This window comes from Rattus rattus, chromosome 4, assembly GCF_011064425.1.
Source record: "Rattus rattus isolate New Zealand chromosome 4, Rrattus_CSIRO_v1, whole genome shotgun sequence".
Taxonomy (NCBI): domain Eukaryota; kingdom Metazoa; phylum Chordata; class Mammalia; order Rodentia; family Muridae; genus Rattus; species Rattus rattus.
The window spans coordinates 133505701-133532300 of NC_046157.1; the positions used below are offsets into that span (position 1 = coordinate 133505701).

The following is a 26600-nucleotide window of genomic DNA, read 5'->3' on the forward strand; positions in this document are numbered from 1 at the left end:
AGCTGGGTTTTCTCTTTCAGTAAATAAATATGAAGCCTTTACTTATTCTGATAGGAATTAAGAATATATATTACTTATACCTACCCTATTGGATTATAAATTGAACATTTTAAATTTAATATCTACTTTTTTGGTCTTTTACTCTTTTTGGCATATCAGATTCTGAGATCATGAAAATTAAATTCTAGGTTGTTTTTAACTAGTACTTAGAAGCTCTCGTAGTGTTTGATCTCTTCCCTCCCTTCCCCTAACTCCTTCCAGATCCACCTTCCTTCCTTCCTTCCTTGTCTACCCAAGCTGTGTCCTCTTTTCCGTCCTCCATCAGGTCCAAATTGTGCTGCCCATACACCTCCTAGATGTGTGCAGTGTGGATGTGGAGTGTAGTCAACTTACTAGGGGCTATATTCTTAAAGAAAAACACCTCTCCCTCCTCTAACAGTTGTCAATTGCCAATATCTCCTTGGGTACGGGTGGGACTTCATTCACCTACTTCTGAGATCTCTGTCTGGTCCGACCTCACACAAGCTATCAAACCACCGTGCTTTCAGTGCCCCTCCTCCATGTCTCGACGACATGGTTTCCCTGAGTCATCCACAGCCTCCTGCTCTTACAGCCTCGAGAAGAGAGAGTGGGATACAGAGGCCCCTCTTATTTTGCATTGTGTCCCTCCCCCTCCCTCTTCCCCTCTTCCTCTCTTCCTCCCCCTCTCCTACACCTCCCCCTTCCCCCGCTTCCTTTAGCAGATAGGTTTCTATATGGATTTCTTTTAAAGCAAGTTCTTCAGTGTTAGTTGTCCCTCCCATTGATCCTTTGGATCATGGCTCTGCCTGTTATTATATAATAGCCACGAGTCATAATTCGGAAAACTATTCAGATCTAATATTGATCTTTTTTTTATTCATTTATTATATATAAGTACACTGTAGCTGTCTTCATGCACACCAGAAGAGGGCATTGGATCTCTTTACAGATGGTTGGGAGCCACCATGTGGTTGCTGGGAATTGAACTCAGGACCTCTGGAAGAGCAGTCAGTGCTCTTTTTTTTTTTTTTTGGTTCTTTTTTTTTGGAGCTGGGGATCGAACCCAGGGCCTTGCGCTTCCTAGGCAAGCGCTCTACCACTGAGCTAAATCCCCAACCCCGCAGTCAGTGCTCTTAACCGCTGAGCCATCTCTCCAGCCCTCTAATATTGATCTTAAATCAATAACTTGATGTGTATAAGTCTGCCTTTGAAATGGAAAATAAACCTAATTCCAGAATAGTTACTTTAAGGTTGCTTCACACAACAAACTAGTAACTTTATAGCGGGAGGGCAAACAGCTATATACCACATGTAAGTATTCTAATAGTTGTGTAGTGGTAGCATAAGAATTTAGAGCCTTAATTTCAGATTTCTCTATCTAAGTACAGTAATTTAGTATTGAGCTACTGCGTGTGTGCATGTGCGTGTGTGTGCATGTGCGCATGTGTGCATGTGTGTGTGCATGTGTGTGTGTGCATGTGTGTGTGTATTTGTAGGTGTACATGCCATCCTGTGGAGGCTAGAGGTCAACCCTGGGTGTTCTCTTCCCTGCTATCCACATCCACATTTTTTATTTGTTTTGTCTTGCATTGTTTGCTTTGAGACAGGATCTCTCATTGGTCTGGAACTTAACAATTCAAGAGTTGCTGGCTGGCTGATTAGCAGGCTCCAGGAATCTTATGTCCCCATCCCAGGCCTGGGATTTCAAACACTTATTAGCAGTTTTTGTTTCCATCTTTTTTTTTTTTTTTTTTTTTTTTCTTTTTTTTTTTTTTGGAGCTGGGGACCAAACCCAGGGCCTTGCGCTTCCTAGGCAAGCGCTCTACCACTGAGCTAAATCCCCAACCCCTTGTTTCCATCTTTTAATGTGGGTTCTGGAGATTCAGTTCAGGTCCTACTGCTACTGCTTGCATTTATCAGTTGCACTTCTCCTCAGCAGGCACAACCCTGTCTGTGAGAGCAGGGAAGGGGAGTTTATCTCCCTAGTGAGGACTGCGTGGTTTAAACTTTTCGCTCCAGTGGACAACAGAGAAGTGCATGGCACTAGAGTGTTTGCTAGGTAATCACAAAGCTGGCCTTTTGTTTTCTGAAATCTAAGAGTTTCTGAAGATGAGTCAGTCAGAAGACAGAGGTTGTGCTGCTGGGACCCTGGCTGCAGAGACAGCCTTTAGGTTCGGTTGGTTCTCAACTTCAGATTTCCTACTCTGTTTGAAGGAGCGGATCCTTCTTGAAAATCTAGACTAGAAGGCACTTCTGTGGAGCCAGTGGTATGGCTCTCATGTCCTTCTGCTGATGCCCCAGTTAACGGCTGTGGAGCTAAAGCTGTTAATTATTTTTTTTTAATATTTTATTTATTTATTTATTTATTTATTTATTTATTTATTTATTATATATATGAGTACACTGTAGCTGTCTTCAGACACACCAGAAGAGGGCATCAGATCTCATTACAGATGGTTGTGAGCCACCATGTGGTTGCTGGGATTTGAACTCAGGACCTCGGGAAGAGCAGTCGGTGCTCTTAACCACTGAGCCATCTCTCCAGCCCTAAGCTGTTAATTATTAATGCGGCAGAAAGTCTTTAAAAATGAGACCGAGCTCATTGCGCCCACACTAGAGGAAAAAGAACCACTAGGCATGGTGCGTAGACCATGAACTCCCAGTGGCCAGATGACCTCAAGTTTTAGGCCAGCCTACAACTACACAGTGAGCTCCAAGCCAGTGGGTTCCAGGCCAGTATGAACTAGAGTGTAAGATCCCGTCCACCCTTCCCCCACAAAAAAAGATAGAAGAGGATGAACGTCTAAGGATTTTGGTTGTCCAAATCCTTATTAGTCCCACCCAAACTTTCTGACCTACAATTCAACTAGTCCACTCCTACCTTATCTCTCATTGATTTTTTAGCCATTCCTGTGGGTGGCTGTCATACCCCCACCCCCTCAAAGAGGATGACCCACTGTGTGACTAAACCAGCTCACACCAACGTATAGCTACAGCACCATACCCTTTTAGGGGGACATGCAGATCTTCATATTTTTTTGGTGTTCTTGAACTAATGGTAATCCTCCTTCCTCTACCCTCTCTCTGAGATATGTGACTACACTTTGCAAAAATGATAATAATTATAAAACCAAAATAATATATAAAACTATTATATACTTATTTTTTATATATGTGCTATATGTTATATATAATTTTATATATTTTGATATTATTATTTTGGTTTTTTGAAACAGGCTTTCTCTGTGTAGCCCTGGTTATCCTGGAACTCACTCTGTAGACCAGACTGGCCTGGAGATCAGAGATCTGCCTCCCGAGTGCTGGGATTATAGGCTTGTGATACCACAGCCCAGGTTGCAAATTATTTTTAATGTGAACATAATAATCCAGCTGTGTATGGTGACATACACTTAGAATCCTAGCAATCAGGAGACTGAGAGAGGAAGATTGAGTGAGAGGCCAGCTCGGACTATATACTGAGATTAAGTCCCATAGAAACAAATATTACAATCATATTCTTGAATGTTATGTTGTACCTATGCATATAATATATATATATATTATATATACAAACAATGATGGCTATTAAATTAACTTATATAGACTGGTCAATAAAAGTTTAGATGATATAAAAGTAAAATATCAAAACTGGTAATTTACATTTGAGGTCATGGGAAAGATACTTTGGACTACAAGAACTGCAGACTAGGCTGGCCAGCTTTGCCTAAGTCTGACCCCTGAGGACAGCTCTCTAAGTATGTCTGGGTTGCAGGTTCATATCTTTCACTGTTTTGAAGCAGCAAGTCCTCTAAAACGGTGAGGGTTTTGTTTTTAAACATGACCTGTAAGGACGTGTCTAGTGACAAGCACTGGGTGCACAGCAGGCACTGGGACTGCCTGTGAGACATCAGGCCTTCATTTCTTAACCTTTGCCATTACAAACAGTCGTTATAATGTAACTGTGTTTTGAAGAAGCCTAACTTACCAATTTGATGTTTTGTTTCAATATTTAGGATTGTTTGGATAGATTCGACGATTTACACGCACCACCCTCAGTTAAATGTACTAAAAAATCAAGATCAAGAGCAAGACTTTTAGGCAAGAGTCCAGATGATTCCCACAATCAGGCGAAACACTGTGCACGACCATACACTGCTCCAGAGCCCAACAAACGGCGAGAAAGTGCCACCTGGAAATTTGCAAGTCCTCGGATGGTTTCAGCGGGCTTAGTTCACTTGTATGCCACCCCAGAGTATGAGATCCGTAAAATGCGGTCCAAAAGAAAATTAAAAGAGGATATTGAAAAGCGTCCACTCATTAGCGAGATTATCCAGATGCTAGACACTGCAGAATGATATGAGGCCACCAATCAATCTAATTTCTCCATTAACAAAATGGTTTGGAGATCTATCCTTGTGCGGGATAGAAGTCAGCAACTACATTTCATCTTGTCAGACCATTTTGCTATAATTAAAGAGAAAAATGAACATTCTATGTGAACGCGTTTCTGTTTATAAACCTTCCAGAACCAAAAAAATGTTTCTTCAGTTGGTTCTATTCGGTTGGTGTTCATTAGCAGTTTTGTGCCCAGCACTCCTCTCTTGGGGCGCAGTAGTGTTCAGGTCCCCAGCACTTGTGGTACCTGGTCATTGTTAATTGCCTAGCTTGCCAACTCTCCATTCGCATGTGCTTAGTCACAAAACTACCTAGCGCCAGCCGCACTTCTGGATCCAGGTCTAGTTCTGAGCTGACAGCACTTCTGTTCGCTTTAATATTATGTACTGCCCTGCCAGGTGGAAAGAACGCAGGGGTTTATTTTACTGAATGATGGGTCCAGGCTAAGAAGCCAAAATGAACAGTGAGAAAGACCCAAAGCTAGTAAAAACCAGAAGTGCTCCCAGCTCCGAAAGCCTTCAGGAAAGCAAGAGGCGGCTGCTGCCAGGAGGACCAGAGGTGAGGTCACTGTGAGACCCAGCTCCCTAGCACTACTCAGAACAAAACAAAAAACACACCAGAAGGGATCCTAGCTGTTTCTGCCCTAGTTGCTAGAGGAACAAGGTGTGCATAAGAAATAGAGTTGCAGTGAAGCAGAGGGGAATTAGGAAAAGCATTGAGAGGTAGCAGGCCACTGGTCAATGGTGAGATGGAAAACCACTAGTCTGGCTTTAGCAAAGACATATTTCCTAGAAGGAAATATCAAATTCCTGCATCCCACTAAAATTTTATGACTTGTCACTAGTATTTCTAAGACATTTCACCATGAATATCTCTGAAGTTTCCCCTAATTAAATGCTATTATTATCCCTAATGACATTCCTCAATACCCTCTGAACATGGACTTAGCTTTTCCTAGCCACTGGACTCAAACTGGACAGTCTCGTCCTAGACAGCCTGGTAGCTTTTGGGTTAGAACGTCACCGTCAGCACTTGTCCTTACCTCATCTGGCAGACCTCGAGGCTTGTCAGCTTCCAGTCAAATGAGCCAAGTCCTAGCACAGCAGGAGCTCTGACGGGTGTTTCCTGACAAGCCCAGCTACCTCTGGCATTTTATACATGCAGGACCTCCTCAGACTGGGAGATGCTAAGGCACTGAGTGGGATGAATTACAACTCCCACCATGGCAGCTGCTCTTGGTGCTCCAGTGGTCCTGTCCACTCCCTCCTCTAGGCCCATTCTACTTCTCTCACCTTCACTTCCCATCTCAGCAAGTGTTGGCAGCTGTGTTGATAGAGAAACCCTAATATTCATAAGGCAAGGGTGAACAGAATTGCTTCAAACTGCTTATTTAGTCTTAAGACAAATCTTTTACAGTAACTTCCAAGTAATATAGTCACAAAGATTAACTTCAAATCTATACAGTCATATCAATTAAGAAGACCACCTGACATAGACCCCAACTTGGTTGGTGTTGGTGATCGCCTGCTCGGTGATGCCCTTTGCCTTGCTGGAGGAAGAAAGCTGTGGAGGGCGCTGAGAGCTTGTAGTCTTGCCCCAGTTCCAGTTCCCCCTCTCTGCTTCCTGTGATGCAGCTGAGAGAGATCTCTCAGCTCTTTGTTCCTGGTGCCTCGCCTTCTCTGTCATTACGGATGACAACATAACGTAACTAAACAACAGCCCCTGCTAGGGAGGCAACAGCATCAACACCACACGGTCTTAAAGGTTTACCCCACTACCAGAACAAGCACATAAAAGGCAGAGTGCCGCCTGCCTCTAAGAGCTACTGGTGATTGCCTGTGGTTTACTATGTTATGTAAATTATGTTTAAAAAGATTCTCAGCAAACCAAATTAAAATCTGTGTACTAGCTTTGTTAAGCCACACAAAATAAATAAAAGGAACGTTCAATTTAATACATTTTTATTGAGCTCCCACAGGGTGCATGAATTAATGATTTATAATTTACACAGGTAGAAAAGTGATATGTTAGCCCCCTCCCTTTTGAAATGCAAACTGCATCTTCTCTTTATAGTTCGAGTGAATTATTCAATGTGAGCAAGGCTCAGTCTGATGTTGCCATAGGTAAAAGGGACAGTACAAACATTTTCCCTTCTCCAAAAAAGGGCTTTGTACCAGAGTAAACCAGCCTGTTCATCTAACAACAGCTGGTCAAAAGGCTAGTGAATCTGGAAGAAAAGATGCTCTGGAAGCACTGTCCTGAGGAAGGATTCAGTCCCCAGAGAACAGTAAAATGTAGAAGAAAATTAACCAGGTCAAAAGCTCACTGAGATCCAGAAAGTACCAGTCAGTTTAGAAGGTGGGAAAGAAGAGAGAAGGAAAGGAAGGGAATGAGAGCCAACACTGGCTGAGCTGGGCATAACTGACGTTGGTCGTGCGGGTGTTCTGATCTGGGCAGAGAGGGTCAATGCATGCCCCATGAACAGAGTGGTTTAACTGATCATTCTCCAGTGCACCAACTGTATTTTCAAGTATAGATTTGTCATTTGTACCTAACAGACAGAAGACAAGCAGCAAGGAGAGGCTGTCAAGTATAGAGGACATGAAATGATTTGGCAACCCTAGAATTCCCAGTCTGGGTCTTTGTCATCAGGAAACTGGAATTCCAGCTCGCTCCACGGTGACACTGGTGGCAGTGACGCTGCTGGCCTGTTATAAGCAGGTGGCAGCAGTGAGAGTATGGAGTCTTGGCTTTCTTCTTTCATCTGTTAAAAAAAGCTTAAAATAGTGATGTGGACAGAGACTCAACCCAAATTTTATAAGCAATAAGTAACTTTTAAAGAAATTATAAAACTTTATAATTATTTTTAGGTCTTTTTCCTATAAATGCTTCTAATTCTGACAATCAGAGAAAAAGATTTAAAAGCAAAATAAACTAATTTTTAAGCAGAATTACTCTGTCCCATCATTATTTGTAGGTAAGACAGACACCAGTTTTAAGTTAATGAAAATATAGTTTGTGTAACAGGACGGCTGCTTTTACTGCTTGGTTTTAAGAATGAAAATCTCTTAGATATTCTAAGGCCATCAGATCTCAGCACCCAAAGGTGCCAAGGGTGTTTCAGGCCTGAGCTCCCTCCTGGCGTCCACACAATGGAGTGAGAGAGTGACTGCCAGTGTCCTTATGACACATGCATGAACATATACCGCACACGTGCACATGCGCGCACACGCACGCGCGCGCGCGCGCACACACACACACACACACACACACACACGCACACACACAAGTCTAAAATTAACTACTAAAAATGTGTTCTTTAATTCTAATTTATAGGAAAATGTTAGTAAACTAAAAAAGGCTTTAAAAAAATATTTTAAAACAATGGATAATGGACCAGCTCACCTGCTTGAAGAAAACATGGGACAACAAACTGCTTGCTGATGGCCTGAAATTTTTGAAAAAGTTATTAGAAAATAAAACCTAACATCGGAATGTGTGTGTGTGTGTGTGTACACTAAACTGTTTTATACTTCTTAGGAGCTTCCAAAGGAGCTGGCTTGGACAAGGCGGCTGGGCTGGCATGGCATGGCCGAGAAAGGAGCCCACTGCTCTTCAGACTCGATCACCTCTTGGACTTGTTGACATTCTCCACATGAAGTTTTCGATCAAAACACATGAATTTTATGGGAAGGCCATGTCACAAAACTACTACAAGATATGTAAAGCATGTATGTTTTGTGCTATTTAGAGGTGACCAACATTACCTTTTCTCAGGATCTTGCTGCAAACACAGCTGCACCAAGCTAAAAAAGGCAGGAGAGAATGTTCTTGTGGATGGCGTGTGGAGCCGGTCACTATTGACTGTGTGAGTTCCAGTGGAGACAAGCACGCTCTCTCCAATCCCAGAGTCTACTCCTGACTGGGAATTTCTCATTCTAGAGTCTGACTGAGGAAAAATACTGACATCCAGTGGGCTATATGGAGGACCTTTCAGTTTCTGTAGTAGCATCTAGGAAAAAAGGAAAACGTCTATGGTAAAACATGTACACTAAATACTAATAAAGCTCCAGATCCTACAACAAACATGTTCAACAGAGTTATCTAGACCTAAGAAAGCTGTCCAGGTAAATCGGGAGCGTTACCTGAGTACTATGCATGTCCTGGAAAGGAACCTGCCCGCTGGCCAATTCACAGGCTGTGATCCCAACACTGTAAATATCAGACTTCACATTATATCCATGTAAATCCTGTAAGCACAACAGGAAGCCTTAGTGTGAATAGCAGAGTGGTAGGCAGGTTCCTCTTGGGAAGGACGGTGAGCAGTGGAAAAGAACCCCCAAAGCACAAAATCAAGATCCACGTGATATTCACACTTTCACAACTTAAAATTCCTAATACAAGTGTGAGGAGCGAAAAAGTCTTGTGGCAGCCATTCACCAAAAAACCAAGGACACAACTGTCCTTTAATCAAACTCAAAGACATTTGAGACGCACAGACACAACAGCAGTAGCCACAGCTGACCTGTCTCAGTAGTTCTGGACTCAGCCACGGCTGCACCGAGGTGCTGAACTGTGGGAAATCAAACACAGCCCTATGCCTTTGTCCGTGCTTAACCAAACTATGCAGATGGGACAGGCCAGAGAGGGTCACCAGGCCATCACCAGAAATGAGGATATGGCTGGCTTTAAAACTCCTAGAACAAAAAGAAACAATCCTAAGTACTAGGAATCTGGCCAGTGAAGAATGAATAAAGTCTGGTGAGAACATACCCTTCTATTCCCTTGGAAAGTAAATACCCCTTATAAAACAGTGTGCCGTATGAACTTAAATACATGATATTTTCAAGGAGTCAGGAACTCCTTGGGTACTTCATATAGTACCAGAACCGGGGGAATACAACAAAGAAATGAAATGATTAGGTTTGCTATTTGAGGATTGCTGAAATATACAGTTATCATTTGAGGTTAAATGAAATACAATAGAAGTCTCTGTGGGGTGCCACCACTTATAGAGATGTGTCACATTGAAGTCCCTTTAACTGTCCTACAGATGAGGCAAGAGCCTTGTTTCCCATCTAAAACACCATTTGGACACTCTCAGAGTGGGACAGGCAGCGATCTGGTAAGGTGAAGAGAGCCTCCATCTGAACACAGTCAGCTTGGACTCTTCAGTCAGCCCTGCTGACACACAGCGACGCAGCAAGCACCCAGGAGACAAAACAACAAGCAAGTCTCTAGTCTACAAAAACGCAAAGTTCCAGAGGAGCACGGGGAGAACAGGTGCTCTACAACTCACACAAGGGAGGAGCATGACAGGAGCTGGAGAGTGGCCAAAGACGCTCTTACTTTAAAAAAACAATCGCAGCTGATAGCTGGGCAAGCATGTGAGTCCTCTCCGCTCCACCCCACATGCTCTCCCACCACACCAGCACGCACACGCCAGTGCCACACCAGCACGCACACACTAGTGCCACACCAGCACACACATAGGTATGAACATTTCTGGGGAATAGACATGAATGGTAGGCACCATTGTTATCTACTGGTTATCTTCTTCAATTTTCATTTATTAATTTCTGATCCTTCCTTTTGTACATATTTAACTGCTCTTTACAAATTTCCCTGGATGACTTCTCTTAAAATTCACTTGTGTAGACTGTACATAAGCGGATACCTATGGATGCAGCCATTTTGGTGCAGATAGTTCAACCCTCGTACTGCTCCAAAGAGAATGTTTCTTATTAAAGTTTCACTCATTCCATCGGGAAAGTAGGTCCTTAGGAGCTGACTTGCTGAACCTGAAAGAAAGCCCAGATGTATTCAGAAGAACTCTTTAAAAAAAAAAAAAAAGATTTATTTTTTTATTTATTATAGATAGGTACATTGTTGCTGTCCTCAGACACACCAGAAGAGGGCATCAGATCCCATTACAGATGGTTGTGAGCCACCATGTGTTTGTGGGGATTGAACTCAGGACCTCTTGAGGAGCGGACAGTGCTCTTAACCACTGAGCCATCTCTCCAGCCCTTAAAACTCTTAAAATGGTTTTACTTTCAACTATGCTTTAAATATTCTTTTGAATCATAAGGAGACAAACATACGTCTATCTAGAGCCTCATCCCTGCTATTACTGTGCTACATCCCAGCTCTCTATCCAGTTTTTAGTTTTAAGGTAGAATCTCATTTAAGTTGCTGAGGTTGGCCTTGAACTTATTCTACAGTTCAGGCAGGCCTTGACTTGTGATCCTCCTGTCTCAGCTTCCTAAGTAGCTTGTAGTTTTGTGCTACCAGACCTGGCTAGAAATCTTTAATCCAATCCTTAATTCCTAGTCCCCTCTTGCTTCCTCTTTGCCATATTTTTGAGGAGGGGCTGGGGATATAACTCAGAGGTAGAACATTTGCCTATTCTGCTCAAGGCCCTGTATTTCAACTATAGTAACCACACACACACACACACACACACACACACACACAGAGAGAGAGAGAGAGAGAGAGAGAGAGAGAGAGAGAGACAGATGCCTTTTAGTGACTTTTTAAAACAGTATTTTTTAGTATTGAATAATAATGTGTATTGTACATGTGATATTTTAAAGCTGTAAGTAATTCACAAGAGCTGCTCTAGCCTGTAGCTCTAGAATCCACTATCATTTGTTCAGCACATTTACTGAACAGTGTGTGGTGCTAAGCACCTGGGCATAGCAAAACAGAAGCCCTCCTGGGAGAAGCACAGGTAAGGAAGCCGGGCACATGCCTGGTGTCCACAATTCACTGACATCAGTTCATAGGACAGTGAAGCAGAGGCAAAGACAGCATGCTTATGTGGGGAAACTATTTCTGCGTGCAAAATAATAGCTACTTTCTAATAAGGGAAGGAAGGAAGCTGAGGGAGGGCAGTGTGTGCCAGGGCACAGAACTTTTAGAGAATCAATGGTGGTTGATTGATCACCATTCCCATTCGACTCTTTATAATAGAGAATGATAGATACAAGACCCCATTCCATTTTTACAATGATACCATCCACTGTAAACAATCAGTTGTTTTACTTCAAACCATGTTCTTACCGTAGGCCATAAATGGATAAATAACCCAAAGCCAGCTGCCAACAGTGAAAACTGTCCAGTAAGTTGTAATATTGGGATGTTGGAAAAAGTGAGATAGAATCACCGCTCTCTAGGATAAATGTACAAGAGAAAAGACGTTTAAAAGTCACCTTTTTTCTTTCTCAGTAGCAGTGATTGTGCCTAATACTCCAGGGAACATGTTAGCTTTTGCTTCTAAATTTCATAGCTGTTCCAGAAAATACATAACTGACTTGTGTTTTATAAGGCACTTTCAAAATGTCAGAAAACTGGTCCAGAAGCACACAGTGAAAAAGGAATGTGACTTAGTTTACCTCCAAGAGAATACATTTAAATACTGTTTTTGTTTGTAGAAATTTTAAAAACACATAAAAATGAGGACAGGAAATCACTAACACATCCTGGAGAAAACCACTGCGAATGCTCTGGCAGGCTGAGTGTCTCCTACTCTCCCCCCATGTATCTGTCTGTCTGTCTGTCTATCTACCTGTTTTTAAAATGTTTTTACATCTATTTTCTTATTTACTGGGAGGGACAAACACATGACACAGTATACAGGTGGAGGCCAGAGGAATTTGGGATAGCAATAAAATAAATTTCCCCCTTTATACAAAAAATTATTAGAAACAAAAAAGTAATTGTAATTATTTATAATTAATGCCTGAAATATAGTCCTATTAAAATTTACCAACTCTGAGGTTAATTTTGCTTAAATGATAGAAAAGAAACTCCTTTTCTTTCCTGTTTGTCATTAGACTGACTGAGCGTGTTGTCAGTCTCCAATGTATCATTGAAATATACCACTCACTTGAGGAATTCATAGTATTTACGAAAGTTTGAATATGTTTGATCTATCAGCTAATGCGTCTTGCTTCCATGTGTTCTTCCCAATCTGATAACTGTATGACTTAGTTAAATTTACTTTCTTTAACAGAACTATCAGTTGGGACAGAAAATGTCTTACAGGGGACACAGTCCTCTCAAACAGACACCACAGCCAACATTTCCTTCCCTTGTATCATTACCTGTAAAGCTCTCAGACGCTCGTCGGTGCAGGTCTCCAGGTTTGTAATTTTTATAGTTACCAGTGTTCCTGTAGGAGTGTGCCGTGCGAGATGAACAGAGGTCAAGTTGTCGAACCCTCTTCCTGCAGTCACACATAAGACCCATGGTAACAATCAAAGCACTTCAGCAAAATGTAAGACTCCCCACCCTTCCAAAACTACGAAGGAAATGAAACAGCTCAGCGCCACCGTGACGTGCCAGAACTCAAAACCTCACCCCCCAGGCCATTCCCAGCTACTCAAGGTCATTACTGCCCAGTTAGGGTTGGCCAATACTGCTGCTCAGAAGGTGGAACCTTCCACGCCTAGGAGATGTGGCCTGACTATCTGCAGTTTTCAGTGGTACCAGGCTCAGGTCTCCATTCAAAGTCTCAAATCGCCTAAGGCGTGTGACTCAGACATGACCCTTACTTCAACACTGTAGAGTCCAGTCTCTCTCCTGAACTTCCTATTATTAAAAGATACACCTATTCTACACATCTGGGTATTCTGCCCGCATGCACATGTATGTTCACCTTGCAGATGCCTGGTGCCATAGATCTCCTGGATCTGGAGTTACAGACAGTTGTGAGCTGTCATGTAGGTGCTGGGAATACAATCCAGCTCCTCTGTAGGGGCAGCCAGTGCTCACAACTGCCGAGCCAGCTCTCCAGCCCTTGACTTTTATCTTGGTCATATTTAGCCTCCCTACTCCTCCTACATTCACCCTCAAGAAGACATTAGCATTGTTTTCTTCATGTTACCCTTACTTTCCTGTCCACTCAACCTGGAGTTCTCTCCGTAGTTTTGTAGCCATCCATCTTAAGGGACCGTCTTTGGAGGAAAGAGTTCTATAACTTATCAGACAGGTTTGCATAAAGGGTCCCATGCCACACATCTCAGGTCTCACACTTTCCTTCTAGTGGTCTGGAGCTGCTCAGGCAATGGGAAGGGAAGGCAGTCTGAGCTTTTGCGAAGACACCTCCTCCCTGACACAGATACACAGGAAGTACAGGTCAGTACATGGTGATGTCTGACACGCACAGATGGAGGGTGTGTGTAGGCTGACTACCCTGTTTAGTCTCTATTGACTATCAACTTGTTCTGTGTTCACTTATTTATCAGTGCACTTTCTTTTGTCATTAAGGTTTTACTTGGGTACTGAAACATTTTTATCAGGAGTGTGTATTTATTTACCAATATACAAAAAATAATGATAAGCCATTGACTGAAAACACTAAGAATGTCTATATCTGATGAGATTTTCATTTAGAACACATAAAAAACTCAATTTTATAAGACAAAGCAATTCAATAAAAATAACAATACACATAAGAAAAGATGCTTTATCTAGAGAAAGGTATGTTAAAGCGACACCACACCACTGCATATTTACAGTAACTCTATAACTTGATGAACAAATTGTCATCTAGACAAACAATGGAATGCTATTCAGCCATCTCGGGCTTCTACTTACATTCCTAGCAGCTCCTCACCTGCCTGCTGTTTATCATATGAGGGCAAAAGAAGAAATTGGAGCCCTTTGTGCTTAGCTTCTTTCACTTGGCACAGTGCTTCTGAGATCCACCCATGCCCATGTATCTGACGCCCCCTGTTGCTGTTTTCATGCATTGCATGGCTCCAATGCAGGGGTTTAATGTACTCAGAGGGAGTGGGCATCTGAGTTACTTTCAGTTAGCTTCTGGTGACTGTAAATAAAGTTTCCCTATCTAGTCCTACACAGGTTCTTAAGAAGACACATCTTCCTTTCTTATTGGCAAGTACCTGCACATGAGATTGCCAGGTCACGTAGTAAATAGAGATTTGAATTTATGAACTGTCAAACTGTTTCCTAATGTGGCTGAACTATTTTTGTACTCTTACAAACGATGCATGAGAGCTATATATGCTCGGCCCACTCACTCCCCAAAGCCTATAAGATATCATCCCATAGACTGATTAATCTGTCTGTGGCAGAATATCCCAGCCTGCTTAACCAACGCACCACAGGCTTTGACTCGGGTTACCAGCTTCACCGGGTTTCTTGTAAGCCTTTTCTTCTGGCCAGCAATTCTGACATTGTTTGAAACTTCCTAAGACAGCCAAGATCATCCTCTGTGGTTTGATTTAAACAACAGCAACAAGCAGCCCTAAACCCCTAAGAGGCAGCCCTTGGTGCCATCACTGTCCAGTCCCGGAACTGCTGGCCCGCTGCTCAGTCTTCTCTGCTCTGCTGCTGAGTGATGAGCTAAAATTATAGTTACGTGGAGTGCATCCACCACATCAGGTAAGTGACCCTCATACTAGAAGGCGGACTTACGCTCTGTTCAGTCTTCAGAGCCCCTGGACATCTTTAAGAGGTTTCTCCAATGAGGCTCTCCTCTGACACCCTCTAGTCTCTCACAAAGCACAGTCCTATGTGTTCTCCTCCCAGACAGGATGGATCTCAAGGCAGAGCTTTTTTATAGCCTCAGCACAACAGTGCCACTGGTTTTTAGTGATTAATAAATGCTCCTGAGAGTTCAGAGCAAATGTCTCACAAATATGAAGCTATAGACAGGAACTTACTCTGTTTTATACTTAAATGAGAATGATCTATACAATAAAATTTAGATAAAAATATAAATTAACAAGTAATTTGGGTTAAGTGTCATGACTGAAAAATTTTGTATGACTTGATTTAAATTCCTATCCTGAAAAAATTAAACCCATAAAACTAGAAACTTCCTACGAAATGATACAAGTGTGTACGTAGGTTATCTACAGGTCTCTCTCTTTTTCTTCTAAACGTACTTCAGTAGAAAAGTAACACTAGACAGAAATATGTGATTATTTTTTAGGCAGACATAAAATGCTTCAGAGTCCTGCGTGCCAGTTTCACTTCTAGCACTGAAGAGGCGAGGGTGTGGCGTCCAGCACATTACCTATCTCCACATGCAGTTCATAGTGAGTGGCATCCGTGGAGCACAGCACTTCATTGGTTCTAGCACATGGAGGGGACCAGGAAATAGCTGGCTCATCAACCTGCATTTGTTTTTACATGATAAAAATAAAGCAGAATAAGCATCATTAGTCCCCCAATTTGATCTCCCTGCCCCAAAAGAAAATATTGACAGTCACCAGAAAGATATGGAAGGTGACTGAAAAGAATATTTTAAGATCTAGAAGGAATTTAGCACTTGCTAACCAATGTTAGGTTTCAGCCTGAAGAGAGAAAGGCAGGGAAAACAGATGGACAAGAGCAAGACTTACTTTTCTGTCATTTTCAAAACTTCTAGAAGGTTCTAAGAATAGATGATAATTGATAAGTGTTCAAGGGAGGAACTGCAAGGACCTGTGAGGGATACTTGAGGCTTGTGTTCTTGCTCTGAGTCTGAGGAATACGCTCTGTGTTAACAATCAAGAACAACTTCCACATCGCAGTCTATTAAAGTAGCTGAGGAAGTCTTTCGTGATAAAATGAAGTCAGAGAAGTCAGAAAGGAAAATAAACCTAAGGAGACGGGAGCTCAGTGTTACAGGCCTCCCAACCCAAGGTGCCATAGCAACATGAGGTCTCATGAGCGTGCTCTGGAGTCAGAGCCGAGTCTGCATCTAAACATAGCCTCAGTGGAATACCACACACAGAGCAGAAAGAGAAGGCCAACCCACTGGCATGAAGTGAGATCCATGAGGATGTCCTAAAGGACAGCAGGGCCCCAAAGGGCACTAAGATGCCTTCGCAGGAACTAGCAGGTGGCAAGAATCTTGTTACCGCCTCCATGGAGGCGAGAAGGGAGGTGGGGGAACAGTGCCATGTGTGAGGGATTGTGCTAACTCCTTCACATCAAGAGAAATGGTGGAGTTTAAAGGCAATAGATGGAGCTATATCGACGGCGGCAAGTATGTTTCCGAAGTCTGAGGGCAGACTGGTAACACTTTATTTATGGTTAAGCACAAACAATGGGAGATGGAGGAGAAATCCTACCACCCAAGTGAAAATAAGCCCAATTTGGGTTGGGATGATACATAAGTTAATTTGTTTTGTTTTGTTTGTTTTTAGAACAGAAAGCATTCAGGAAAACAGATATAAAGAAAACATACAAGAAAAAGAAGAGTGTATAGCAATGTCTTAAAATTTTAAAGTGTTATCAATCTGTAAGACGGTTAGAAATGCTAGAGACATAAAAAAACCAAGGTTTATTCTCGTAACATAAAATGACAGGAGGCAGAGGTGGCTCAGTGGTTAAGGACATTTGCTGCTCTTCCAGAGGACACAGGTTTAATTCCCAACACCAGGGACCTGTAACTCCAGTTCCAGGGAATCGAAGGGTCTCTTCTAGCCTCTGCGGCACCTCAAGCATGAGGCACACAGACATACATGCAGGCTAAAAACATACAAAATGAAAAGGGAAAAGACAATTTCAGCAGGATGGGCTAACTGACCTGCCTCTAATCCCTCCATCTATGTGTGAGGAAAATAGTCTTCTTAAAACAAGACCCAGATGTTACAAGCAAATATTCAAAGGCCAGGGCCTCAGACCTGTGCGGGCGTGTCTGTGTGTTGTTTTTGAGATAGGGTCAAGCTCTATAACTCAAGTCTCCCCTGCCCCGTCTCTGTCTTGCTGTGAACAAAGTGAACCACTAAACTCACTCAGGAGCAACTGTACGTCCAACACCTCCAGTCTTCTTCTTCTTCTAGTCTTGCTTTTCCTTCCATTTTTTCTTTTCTTTTCTTTTCCTTCCTTCCTTCCTTTCTTCCTTTCTTTTTAAGGAAAGGTTTTTTTTTTTTTTTTTTTTTTCTTAAGGAAGGTCATTGGCAGGTAGGAACATCACCGGGATTTATTAAAATATTCACACTACAGATCTGAGATAAACTATAAGCAAAAATGATTGGAATTATCTTATGCTGTAACAAAATTTCCAAAGCAGGTTTCACTGTATAGCAAAATTTGTAGTATAAACTAAGGATTAAGAGGAGTAAAGATTTCAGAGACATATTACCAAGTATGACCCTTTATATTGCTTAGCATATCAGACAAAGATGTCTAAGATAGGAGCTGGAGAGATGGCTCAGTGGTTAAAAGCACTAGTTGCTCTTCCAGAGTTCAAATCCCAGCACCCACATGGTGGCTCACAACCATCTGTAATGGGATCGGATGCTCTCTTCTGGTGTGTCTGAAGACAGCAACAGTGTATACATACACATAAAATAAATAAGTCTTAAAAAAAAAGATGAATAAGACAAGGGTGCCCCTTACATGGAGATCACATTATGCTTTAAGAGATACAGATCGTCACTGTAAGACAGTACAGTGACAAGTGTTCTATGAGAATGTCCTGGACAGGTGACAGCATAATGAAATAAAAGGATCTAGGGGAAGAGTTTACAGACACAAAATGCAATCAATTCTTTACGGAGGAGGAGAAATTTCAGGGGAGGGCAGAAACAAGGGTATTTCAAGTGGAGAGAAGAAAATATTCCTAGTAAGAAAGGAAACTCAAACTGGTCAAACACCATACCATTGATAGTCTACCATGCTGACAGATTTGGACTTTACCCATTGACTTCAAAGTGGCCTGAGTGGGCATCTGGGAACAGCACTGAAGGCTGGTGAGACCACCATGGGAGAGGCTGCCAGTGTGCACAGACTGCAGGCCAGGGGAGACTGAGCAGTGGTGCCCCTGCTCCTGGAAGGAGGGGTCAGGCAGTGCAGGAGAATGCCAGCGTCCCCAGTATGCAGGAGTAATAGTCGTTATTCATTAGCCAAAGAGAGATGTACAGGCCATGGAAAGATTTGGAAGCAGATTCAAGTTTCACTCCAGTAAGTAGAAATACCCTAGAAAAACAATCTAATCAGATGTATTCTGTAGATAACCCCAGGGCCCAGGAAGAGCAAGTCTGGTAATCACCGTGTTCCTCTTAGAACACGGGAGAAAACTCCAGGACAGTGTGAGACCTCAGGACTATATGACACTACTCAAAAAGAGTGGGTTAAGACGAGGTCAGTTACAGACTCATGGAGACTGGCAGGAAAGAGAATCAGTAAAGAGTATCGCAAAGGCAAAGGAGCAGAATGGTCCGTGTTCAACCATTTTCTTACCGAGTATTGATGGATACTGGTTTCAGACTGCTTTTCGGGTCTGAGTGATTCAACTCGTGTACGTGAAGCACAGAAACAATCCTGGAAGTCAGAAAGACTTGAGATAAGTGAAAAGCGTGGAACACACACAAGGCTTGTGTACACAAAAGACCCAGTCGGGATCAGGGCTGGAAGCAGAATCAAAAAAGCCAACCCGGATGGAGGGACTGATGGGGAGAGGACAGGGAAGCAGCCAGGACAGACGGTAACGTCACTCCATTACAGAGTGCCTCCTTGCCTTCATTTTCTTGAGGTTATTAATCTATTCTAATTGTCAGTCTTAACTTTTAGCACCTCATACATCTGCCAAATTCCTAAATATTTGGTTAAAAATGATCATTTTCTGACTATTAAGCTAAAAATTATTTTGATGTTATCTTTTCTTCAGATGGTTTTGAACATAGGAACCATGATTTTCTACATTAAACAAATTACTTAATTATGAACACATTGAATATATTTGTAACCAGTTTTGTTTCTTAAGGTGACAAACATGTTCAACTCAAAGCAAATTAAGAGACTAGCTTCTTTTACCAAAATTTACATTTTTCTGAATATCAATTCATGGTTCTACTATCAGGTATTGTCCATAATGAAATGTTATATCTACGTTATCGATCCCATCAACAATTAGTGGAATGATACTGATCTATTTAGGAAGAAAAGGTTAAAAGTACATGAGAGACTTTCACAGTAAATGATTCTCTAGTATCTCCCACCACCACCATCACCACCACCACCACCACCACCACCACCACCACCACCACCACCACCACCACCACCACCACCACCACCACCACCACCACCACCACCACCTGCCCCATGTGAGCGCCAAACACAGCATCAGGTGGCTCTCAAAGTCCACCCAAATCTGTTAACACTACTGTCGGTTACTGAGAAGTAATCACATCCTTTCTTTTATAAGGTACCAAAATTTCTCAACAACTAGTGCTTTCCAGGTAGGCCGATCTACTCTGAAGTGAATTCAGCGCTGGGAGTATCCAAAACCTCAGTAAGTTGGGGGTCTAATGGAGGGCACTACCAGGCAACATGAAATAAAACTGTAAATCTTCCAACTTCTTTAGGACAAACTGCTCTAGTTCACATTCCGGTTTTAGTTGTTTTACTTTTCATTTCCACACTGCTGACGGCTGCTTTTGAACTACTAGGGAAGAAGAACAGTAGCACGTTTTATCATCAGTGAGCCTTTACAGAGTATTTGCTGACGCTGCTTTAAAGAACGAAGAATTTTAATATATTTTCCAGATACACACATTTAAAGCAAATGTGTTACATATTTCCCATATAAAGCAACCATAGCCTAACGTCATGGTTCTCTATCTCCTAACGTCATGGTTCTCTCTCCTAACCTCATGGTTCTCTATCTCCTAAGGTCATGGTTCTCTCTCCCTATGGTTCTCTATCTCCGTCATGGTTCTCTCTCTCCTAACGTCATGGTTCTCTCTCCTAACGTCATGGTTCTCTATCTCCTAACGTCATGGTTCTCTATCTCCTAACGTCATGGTTCTCTATCTCCTAACGTCATGGTTCTCTATCTCCTAACGTCATGGTTCTCTATCCTCTCACGATGTGTCTCTATCTCCTCACATCTTATTTCTCTATCTCCTCACGTCTTATTTCTCTATCTCCTCACGTCATGTGTCTCTCTCTCCTCACGTCATGGTTCTCTATCTCCTAACGTCATGGTTCTCTATCTCCTAACGTCATGGTTCTCTATCCCCTAACGTCATGGTTCTCTATCCCCTCTCATGGTTCTCCTAACGTCATGGTTCTCTATCCCCTAACGTCATGGTTCTCTATCTCCTAACGTCATGGTTCTCTATCTCCTAACGTCATGGTTCTCTATCTCCTAACGTCATGGTTCTCTATCTCCTAACGTCATGGTTCTCTATCTCCTAACGTCATGGTTCTCTATCCCCTAACGTCATGGTTCTCTATCTCCCTAACGTCATGGTTCTCTCCCTAACGCCATGGTTCTCATCTCCCTAACGTCATGGTTCTCTATCTCCCAACGTCATGGTTCTATCTCTCTTGGTTCTCTATCCCCTAACGTCATGGTTCTCTATCTCCTAACGTCATGGTTCTCTATCTCCCAACGTCATGGTTCTCTCTCTCCTAACATGGTTCTCTCCTAACGTCATGGTTCTCTATCTCCCTAACGTCATGGTTCTCTCTCCTCATGGTTCTCTCTAACGTCATGGTTCTCTATCTCCCCTAACGTCATGGTTCTCTATCTCCTAACGTCATGGTTCTCTATCTCCTAACGTCACGGTTCTCTATCTCCTAACGTCATGGTTCTCCTCCTAACGTCATGGTTCTCTATCTCCTAACGTCATGGTTCTCTCTCCTAACGTCATGTTTCTCTATCTCCTCGTCATTGTTCTCTATCTCCTAACTTCATTGTTCTCTATCTCCTAACGTCATGGTTCTCTATCTCCTAACGTCATGGTTCTCTCTCCTAACGTCATGGTTCTCTCTCCTAACGTTATGGTTCTCTCTCCTAACGTCATGGTTCTCATCCCCAACGCCATGGTTCTCTATCCCCTAACGCCATGGTTCTCTATCTCCTAACGTCATGGTTCTCATCTCCTAACCTCATGGTTCATCTCCTAAGGTCATGGTTCTCTATCTCCTGACGTCATGGTTCTCTCTCCTAACGTCATGGTTCTCTATCCCCTAACGTCCATGGTTCTCTATCTCTAACGCTCATGGTTCTCATCTCCCAACCTCATGGTTCTCTATCTCCCTAAGGTCATGGTTCTCTATCTCCTGACGCCATGGTTCTCTCTCCTAACGTCATGGTTCTCTATCTCCTAACGTCATGGTTCTCTCTCCATGGTTCTCTATCTCCCTAACGTCATGGTTCTCTGTCTCCTAACGTCATGGTTCTCTCCCCAAGGTCATGGTTCTCATCTCCCCTAACGTCATGGTTCTCATCTCCTAACGTCATGGTTCTCTATCTCCTAACGTCATGGTTCTCTCTCCTAACGTCATGGTTCTCTCTCCTAACGTCATGGTTCTCTATCTCCTAACGTCATGGTTCTCTCTCCTAACGTCATGGTTCTCTATCTCCTAACGTCATGGTTCTCTATCTCCTAAGGTCATGGTTCTCTCCCCTAAGGTCATGGTTCTCTCTCCTAACGTCATGGTTCTCTATCTCCTAACGTCATGGTTCTCTCTCCTAACGTCATGGTTCTCTCTCCTAACGTCGTTCTCTCTCCTAACGTCATGGTTCTCTATCTCCTAACGTCATGGTTCTCTCTCCTAACGTCATGGTTCTCTATCTCCTAACGTCATGGTTCTCTCTCCTAACGTCATGGTTCTCTATCCCCTAACGTCATGGTTCTCTATCCCCTAACGTCATGGTTCTCTCTCCCTATTGTTCTCTTTCTCCTAACGTCACTATCTCCTAACGTCATGGTTCTCTCTCCTCACCTTATGGTTCTCTCTCCTAACCTCATGGTTCTCTATCCCCTAACGTCATGGTTCTCTATCTCCAACGCCATGGTTCTCTATCTCCTAACCTCATGGTTCTCTATCTCCTAAGGTCATGGTTCTCTATCTCCTGACGTCATGGTTCTCTATCTCCTAACGTCATGGTTCTCTATCCCCTAACGTCATGGTTCTCTATCTCCTAACGTCATGGTTCTCTATCTCCTAACCTCATGGTTCTCTATCTCCTAAGGTCATGGTTCTCTCTCTCCTGACGTCATGGTTCTCTCTCCTAACGTCATGGTTCTCTATCTCCTAACGTCATGGTTCTCTATCTCCTAACGTCATGGTTCTCTATCTCCTAACGTCATGGTTCTCTATCTCCTAATGTCATGGTTCTCTATCTCCTAACCTGCATGACAGGCATGAGTCTGAACACTGGCTCTAATTTTTGGCAACCATGGGCAAACTTAAATGAGGGTGTTGCTGTCTGTCCTGCCAAGGTCCCACAATTTAAAGAGCAAGATCACTGACTTAATACTAACCTCCCCCTTTCCAAACACTACACTTATGTAACAAAAAGTCCCCAAGCTACTCAATCTAAAGCAAATGCCATGTATCTAACATAGAAACAAACAAACATCTGTAGCTCACAGGATGTAATAATTCAAATTTTTTGTCTAATTAAGTAAAAGTTTTATTTTAAATGCTAACTTACCTGCCTTGGGGCACACAAAATTTATAAAAAGGATTTTTGAAGTTTTAAAAGAAAATGCATAGCTAATTAGATATGACTGGCATTTAAGAAAAATATGAGAAAAATGGCTTTGGGACAAAGAATTGGAATAGTGGGTATATTTAAAAACAGTGTAGGAGAAACTTATTTTAAAAATAAAAGACAAATAAAAGACTGAGAGTTTACATCATTCTCAAGATCACAAGTTGTTCAGGTCAAAGCATCTCAGAGATTAAATCCGAATGTCTTTTGTTCCAGATCTAACTACTCTGTTGGTATAAAATTATTACAGAACTTACCAAAAGAGACATTGAATCGCTTTAGTTCACAGAAAGTGACAAAATCCCATCTATTCCAAAGATTTTTCCTTTATCTTCCCTTCAAGTTGCAGATATATCCCACTATAAAAACAAAAACAAAGTTATTTAGACTCACATTAATGCCTTGAAGAACTAGATGTCATAACTTATCAGGAATGTAGACAGTTGCTCCCGGGCACAAAGACCAGTGCCAACTGTGGGCATCTTTAAAAGCATTGTTCTGGCGGGCTCCTGAGGCAGAAGGCTAGAGAGTTTCTATTTCCAAAGTCTCAAGACACTGCAGCTCTCCTATCTTTCTCTGTCCTAAACAGATATGAAGGCAATTTTGGACACTCTTTCTATAAGTAGTACCGCTCTCAAATAAATCCTAAGACTCCCTAAAGATTCCATTTACAAGTAAACTTTGAGAATATCCAAAGATTTCTGACTGAACACCTACTAACTCATTTGAGGTTCAGGATTCACAGATCTGAAACAGGGTTTGTAATGGGCTAAAATGAACAAACTCTTGTTACCACACATTTAAGAAAGACACTTTGTAGTTTTCATGTAAAACTTACATTCTCAACTATTGACAGACACAAATTATGCATTTTATTATGCAAACAACTCATCCATTTTCATTGATAGATTCAGAATTTTAGCATGGTAACTTCTTCAGCTTCACGGAGTTACAGACCAAGCACCCAAATCTTCTGGGTCTTTTTCAATGGAGGGGGCAGTATTTACTAGTGGTGTTTGTCTCCTTAACACCAACACTCAAACTGGCTTCATTGCTTCATCTGAGTCAGCACACATTTGATCTAGGCATCCACTCATAGCTAAACGCAATGAGGAAAGGAAGATTTATAGACCATAGATGTTATAAAGTACTACCCAGTTTTCTTGCTTGAAGGAAGAAGTAGATTTTCTCAGGACAATCTCTATGAGCCAAAGGTAGAGGAAGGAAAAGAACTGGAAAATTTACTCTTGTCACCTGCCAAGAATTAAGGACAACTTAGGGCATGGGGCTTGGTGGTCTGGTTATGAGATGAGGAAAGAAATGCCGATGCTGCCTATCCTCCAGGGCGACAGGTCAAAGGAGTGTATGACATTTTATATACACTCTAGGATATAAAAGACAAGTGCAGCGGGGCGGTGGTAGCACATGCCTTTAATCCCAGAACTCGGGAGGCAGAATTCAAGGCTAGCCTGGTCTACAGAGCTAATTCCATGACAGCCACGGATACATAAGGGAACTGTTTCAACAAACAAACAAAAAAACAACAACAACAACAACAACAAGACAAGTGAAACACTTTAAGATAAAATATTGAGGCTCATAGGAAAAGCAAGCTGGGGACTTCTGAATAACAGTGAAAATATTCACAGCTTTTGACCCAGTAAAAGCTCACTTTTATTAATCTATTCTAAGGTGATACCCAAATAAGGAAAGAAACTACACAGGGAAAGTTTGTATTAACACACTTAATGAATAGCCACTATGGGATAGGCTTGCTGGTGAGCTCAGAAGACACCCCCCCAACCCCCACCCCCAACCTGCCAACACACACTTGTAATTAACCCCAGGCCCAACTTCCTGGGGCTGACTACCTGAGGCAGAAAGGTCTGGTGATTAACTTAATTTTTGTGGTTACCGAGATTCTGCACCAGCAAGTTGTTATTGAGTGTGTTGTTTTAAACAATAAACCAATTTGAAAAAAAAAAAAAAATCAGGTCACAGTCTCCTAGGGCTGTTATCACCAGTGGGTAGGTTTAATTCCAGAAGTTTTACCTTCGGTATACCACACTATTAACAGGTAATTTCTCAAGACATTTGAGATCAAGGCAGCAGTTGTACCTGGCAAAGGAGTTGAATAAAGATTTGCTGCTAGGTTTTGCTATTATGCTAAGATTATATAAATCTTTAAAAATAAATTAAAAAAATAAAAAAAGCTTGCTGAGGCTTGGTGGAGCATGCCTTTAATTCCACCATTCAGGAGGCAGAGACAGAAGCACACTGATCTTTGTAAGTTCTAAGCCAGCTAGGGATACCAACATAGTGAGACCCCCATCTTTAAAATATGTGTGTATATGTATGTATTCATAAATGTGTATATATATGAAGACTGTATTCCTTTTTTTTTCTTTTCTATTTTTTGGAGCTGGGGACCGAACCCAGGACCTTGTGCTTGCTAGGCAAGCGCTCTACCACTGAGCTAAATCCCCAACCCCTGAAGACTGTATTCCTAAACCTACTGGTAAGTGCCTCAGTCTCAGTGTAGCCCTTAAAATTGTACCTAAAAAGCTAACCACAATAAGCTTTATAAATAATCTAATTTGTTGCATAATATAGAAATCATGCCCAAAGCCTTTTCATTTGAAAGGCTAACACTTTAAATGGACACCAAACGGGCTTGGGTTTTGAGTTAATCTAGGTATTCAATGGTCTACTGTTACAGGAAATGCTAACAAAAACGAAAACAAAAACAAAAAAACCTACCAATACTTTGTTAGGTTTCAAAATTACGATAATTCTCAAGGTGATCTTGAAATCTCATAAAACCTTAACAAAGATCATAGCGATGCACACAGCTCAATACAATTTTCCAAACTTAGTATCATGACTCATGGTTTCAACAAATATTTACAGAGTGCCAAGCACTGTGCTATGTAGATGCTGTCACAAATTGTGATCAAATTTGGAGGAAAGGTATTTGACAAAACAAACCCACGAGGGGAAAACACGACATCAAATGTAAACACTGAAGACAAAACGACGCCTGGACAATTAATTTAGTCCCTTCGAAGTCTCCGAGCAGACAGGGCTGGTGACAGAGAGTGTCTTCGGCTTGGGAAGTCGCCAGGCCTGTGTGTGCCACCAAAGGTAAGAGCTGGGGGAGCAGGACGGCTGTGCCTGGGCTCCTGCACCTGGCACTGCCGCTGGGCACCCGGGAGCCTCGGCCCCGGTGCGCTGGCACGCACAGCGGGAGTGGGCTTCCCGCAGACTCCTGCCAGTGCTCGGCCGGCCGTGTCAACTCCGGTGAGGAGCGGCGGCGAGGACTGGCCTTTTCGCCGTGCACCCACCCAAGTGCGATCCCGGTCGCTCCCCGGGATCTCCGCACCAGCCCCTGCCCGCCTGCCTCCCTTCATTACCTAGGCAGCGACCAAGGCCAGCGACTCTCCAGGCGGCGGGCGCTGGGGGGAGGCGACACGCGCGAGACCCGGGACCTGCCTCGCGGAGCGGCGAGGCGAGAACACTAGGCCTGCTTCCAGTGCGAGCCTCAAGGCACAGAAGTGCAGCACCGCCGCAGAAGGCCTGTCGGCCTGGACCTCTGCCCTAGTCCGGGGCAACCGGCTGGGACGGGATTCGCCCCACCCCAGCGGGGTCGGGGCCCGCCGCTCCGCCCCACCGCGCCTCCAGCTTCTAGCTCGGTAGTGAGGAGGCG

The 26600-nt window shown here is 42.7% G+C and overlaps 3 protein-coding genes across 3 annotated transcripts in view; 2 read left to right on the forward strand and 1 right to left on the reverse strand.

Moving 5' to 3' along the window:
* Positions 1-4376, forward strand: part of C2cd6 (C2 calcium dependent domain containing 6) — a 95211-nt gene extending 90835 nt beyond the window's left edge. Inside the window, exon 21 of the mRNA XM_032901155.1 lies at positions 4035-4376. Within this exon, the coding sequence (XP_032757046.1) occupies positions 4035-4376 (342 nt within the window). The remainder of the gene's footprint in view (positions 1-4034) is intronic.
* Positions 4377-6307: 1931 nt separating this feature from the next.
* On the reverse strand, positions 6308-26590 carry Stradb (STE20 related adaptor beta). Its single transcript, XM_032901159.1, has 12 exons — positions 26308-26590; positions 23152-23253; positions 18625-18705; positions 15467-15566; positions 12525-12646; positions 11482-11590; positions 10094-10217; positions 8942-9113; positions 8562-8666; positions 8184-8428; positions 7822-7864; positions 6308-7180 (listed from the first exon to the last, which is right to left on the reverse strand). The coding sequence occupies exons 2-12, from the start codon at positions 23161-23163 to the stop codon at positions 7037-7039; spliced, it is 1257 nt and encodes a 418-aa protein (XP_032757050.1). The 5' UTR covers positions 23164-23253; positions 26308-26590; the 3' UTR covers positions 6308-7036.
* Positions 25963-26600, forward strand: part of Trak2 (trafficking kinesin protein 2) — a 59802-nt gene continuing 59164 nt past the window's right edge. Inside the window, exon 1 of the mRNA XM_032901157.1 lies at positions 25963-26038. The gene's annotated coding sequence lies outside the window, so the exon portion shown is untranslated. The remainder of the gene's footprint in view (positions 26039-26600) is intronic.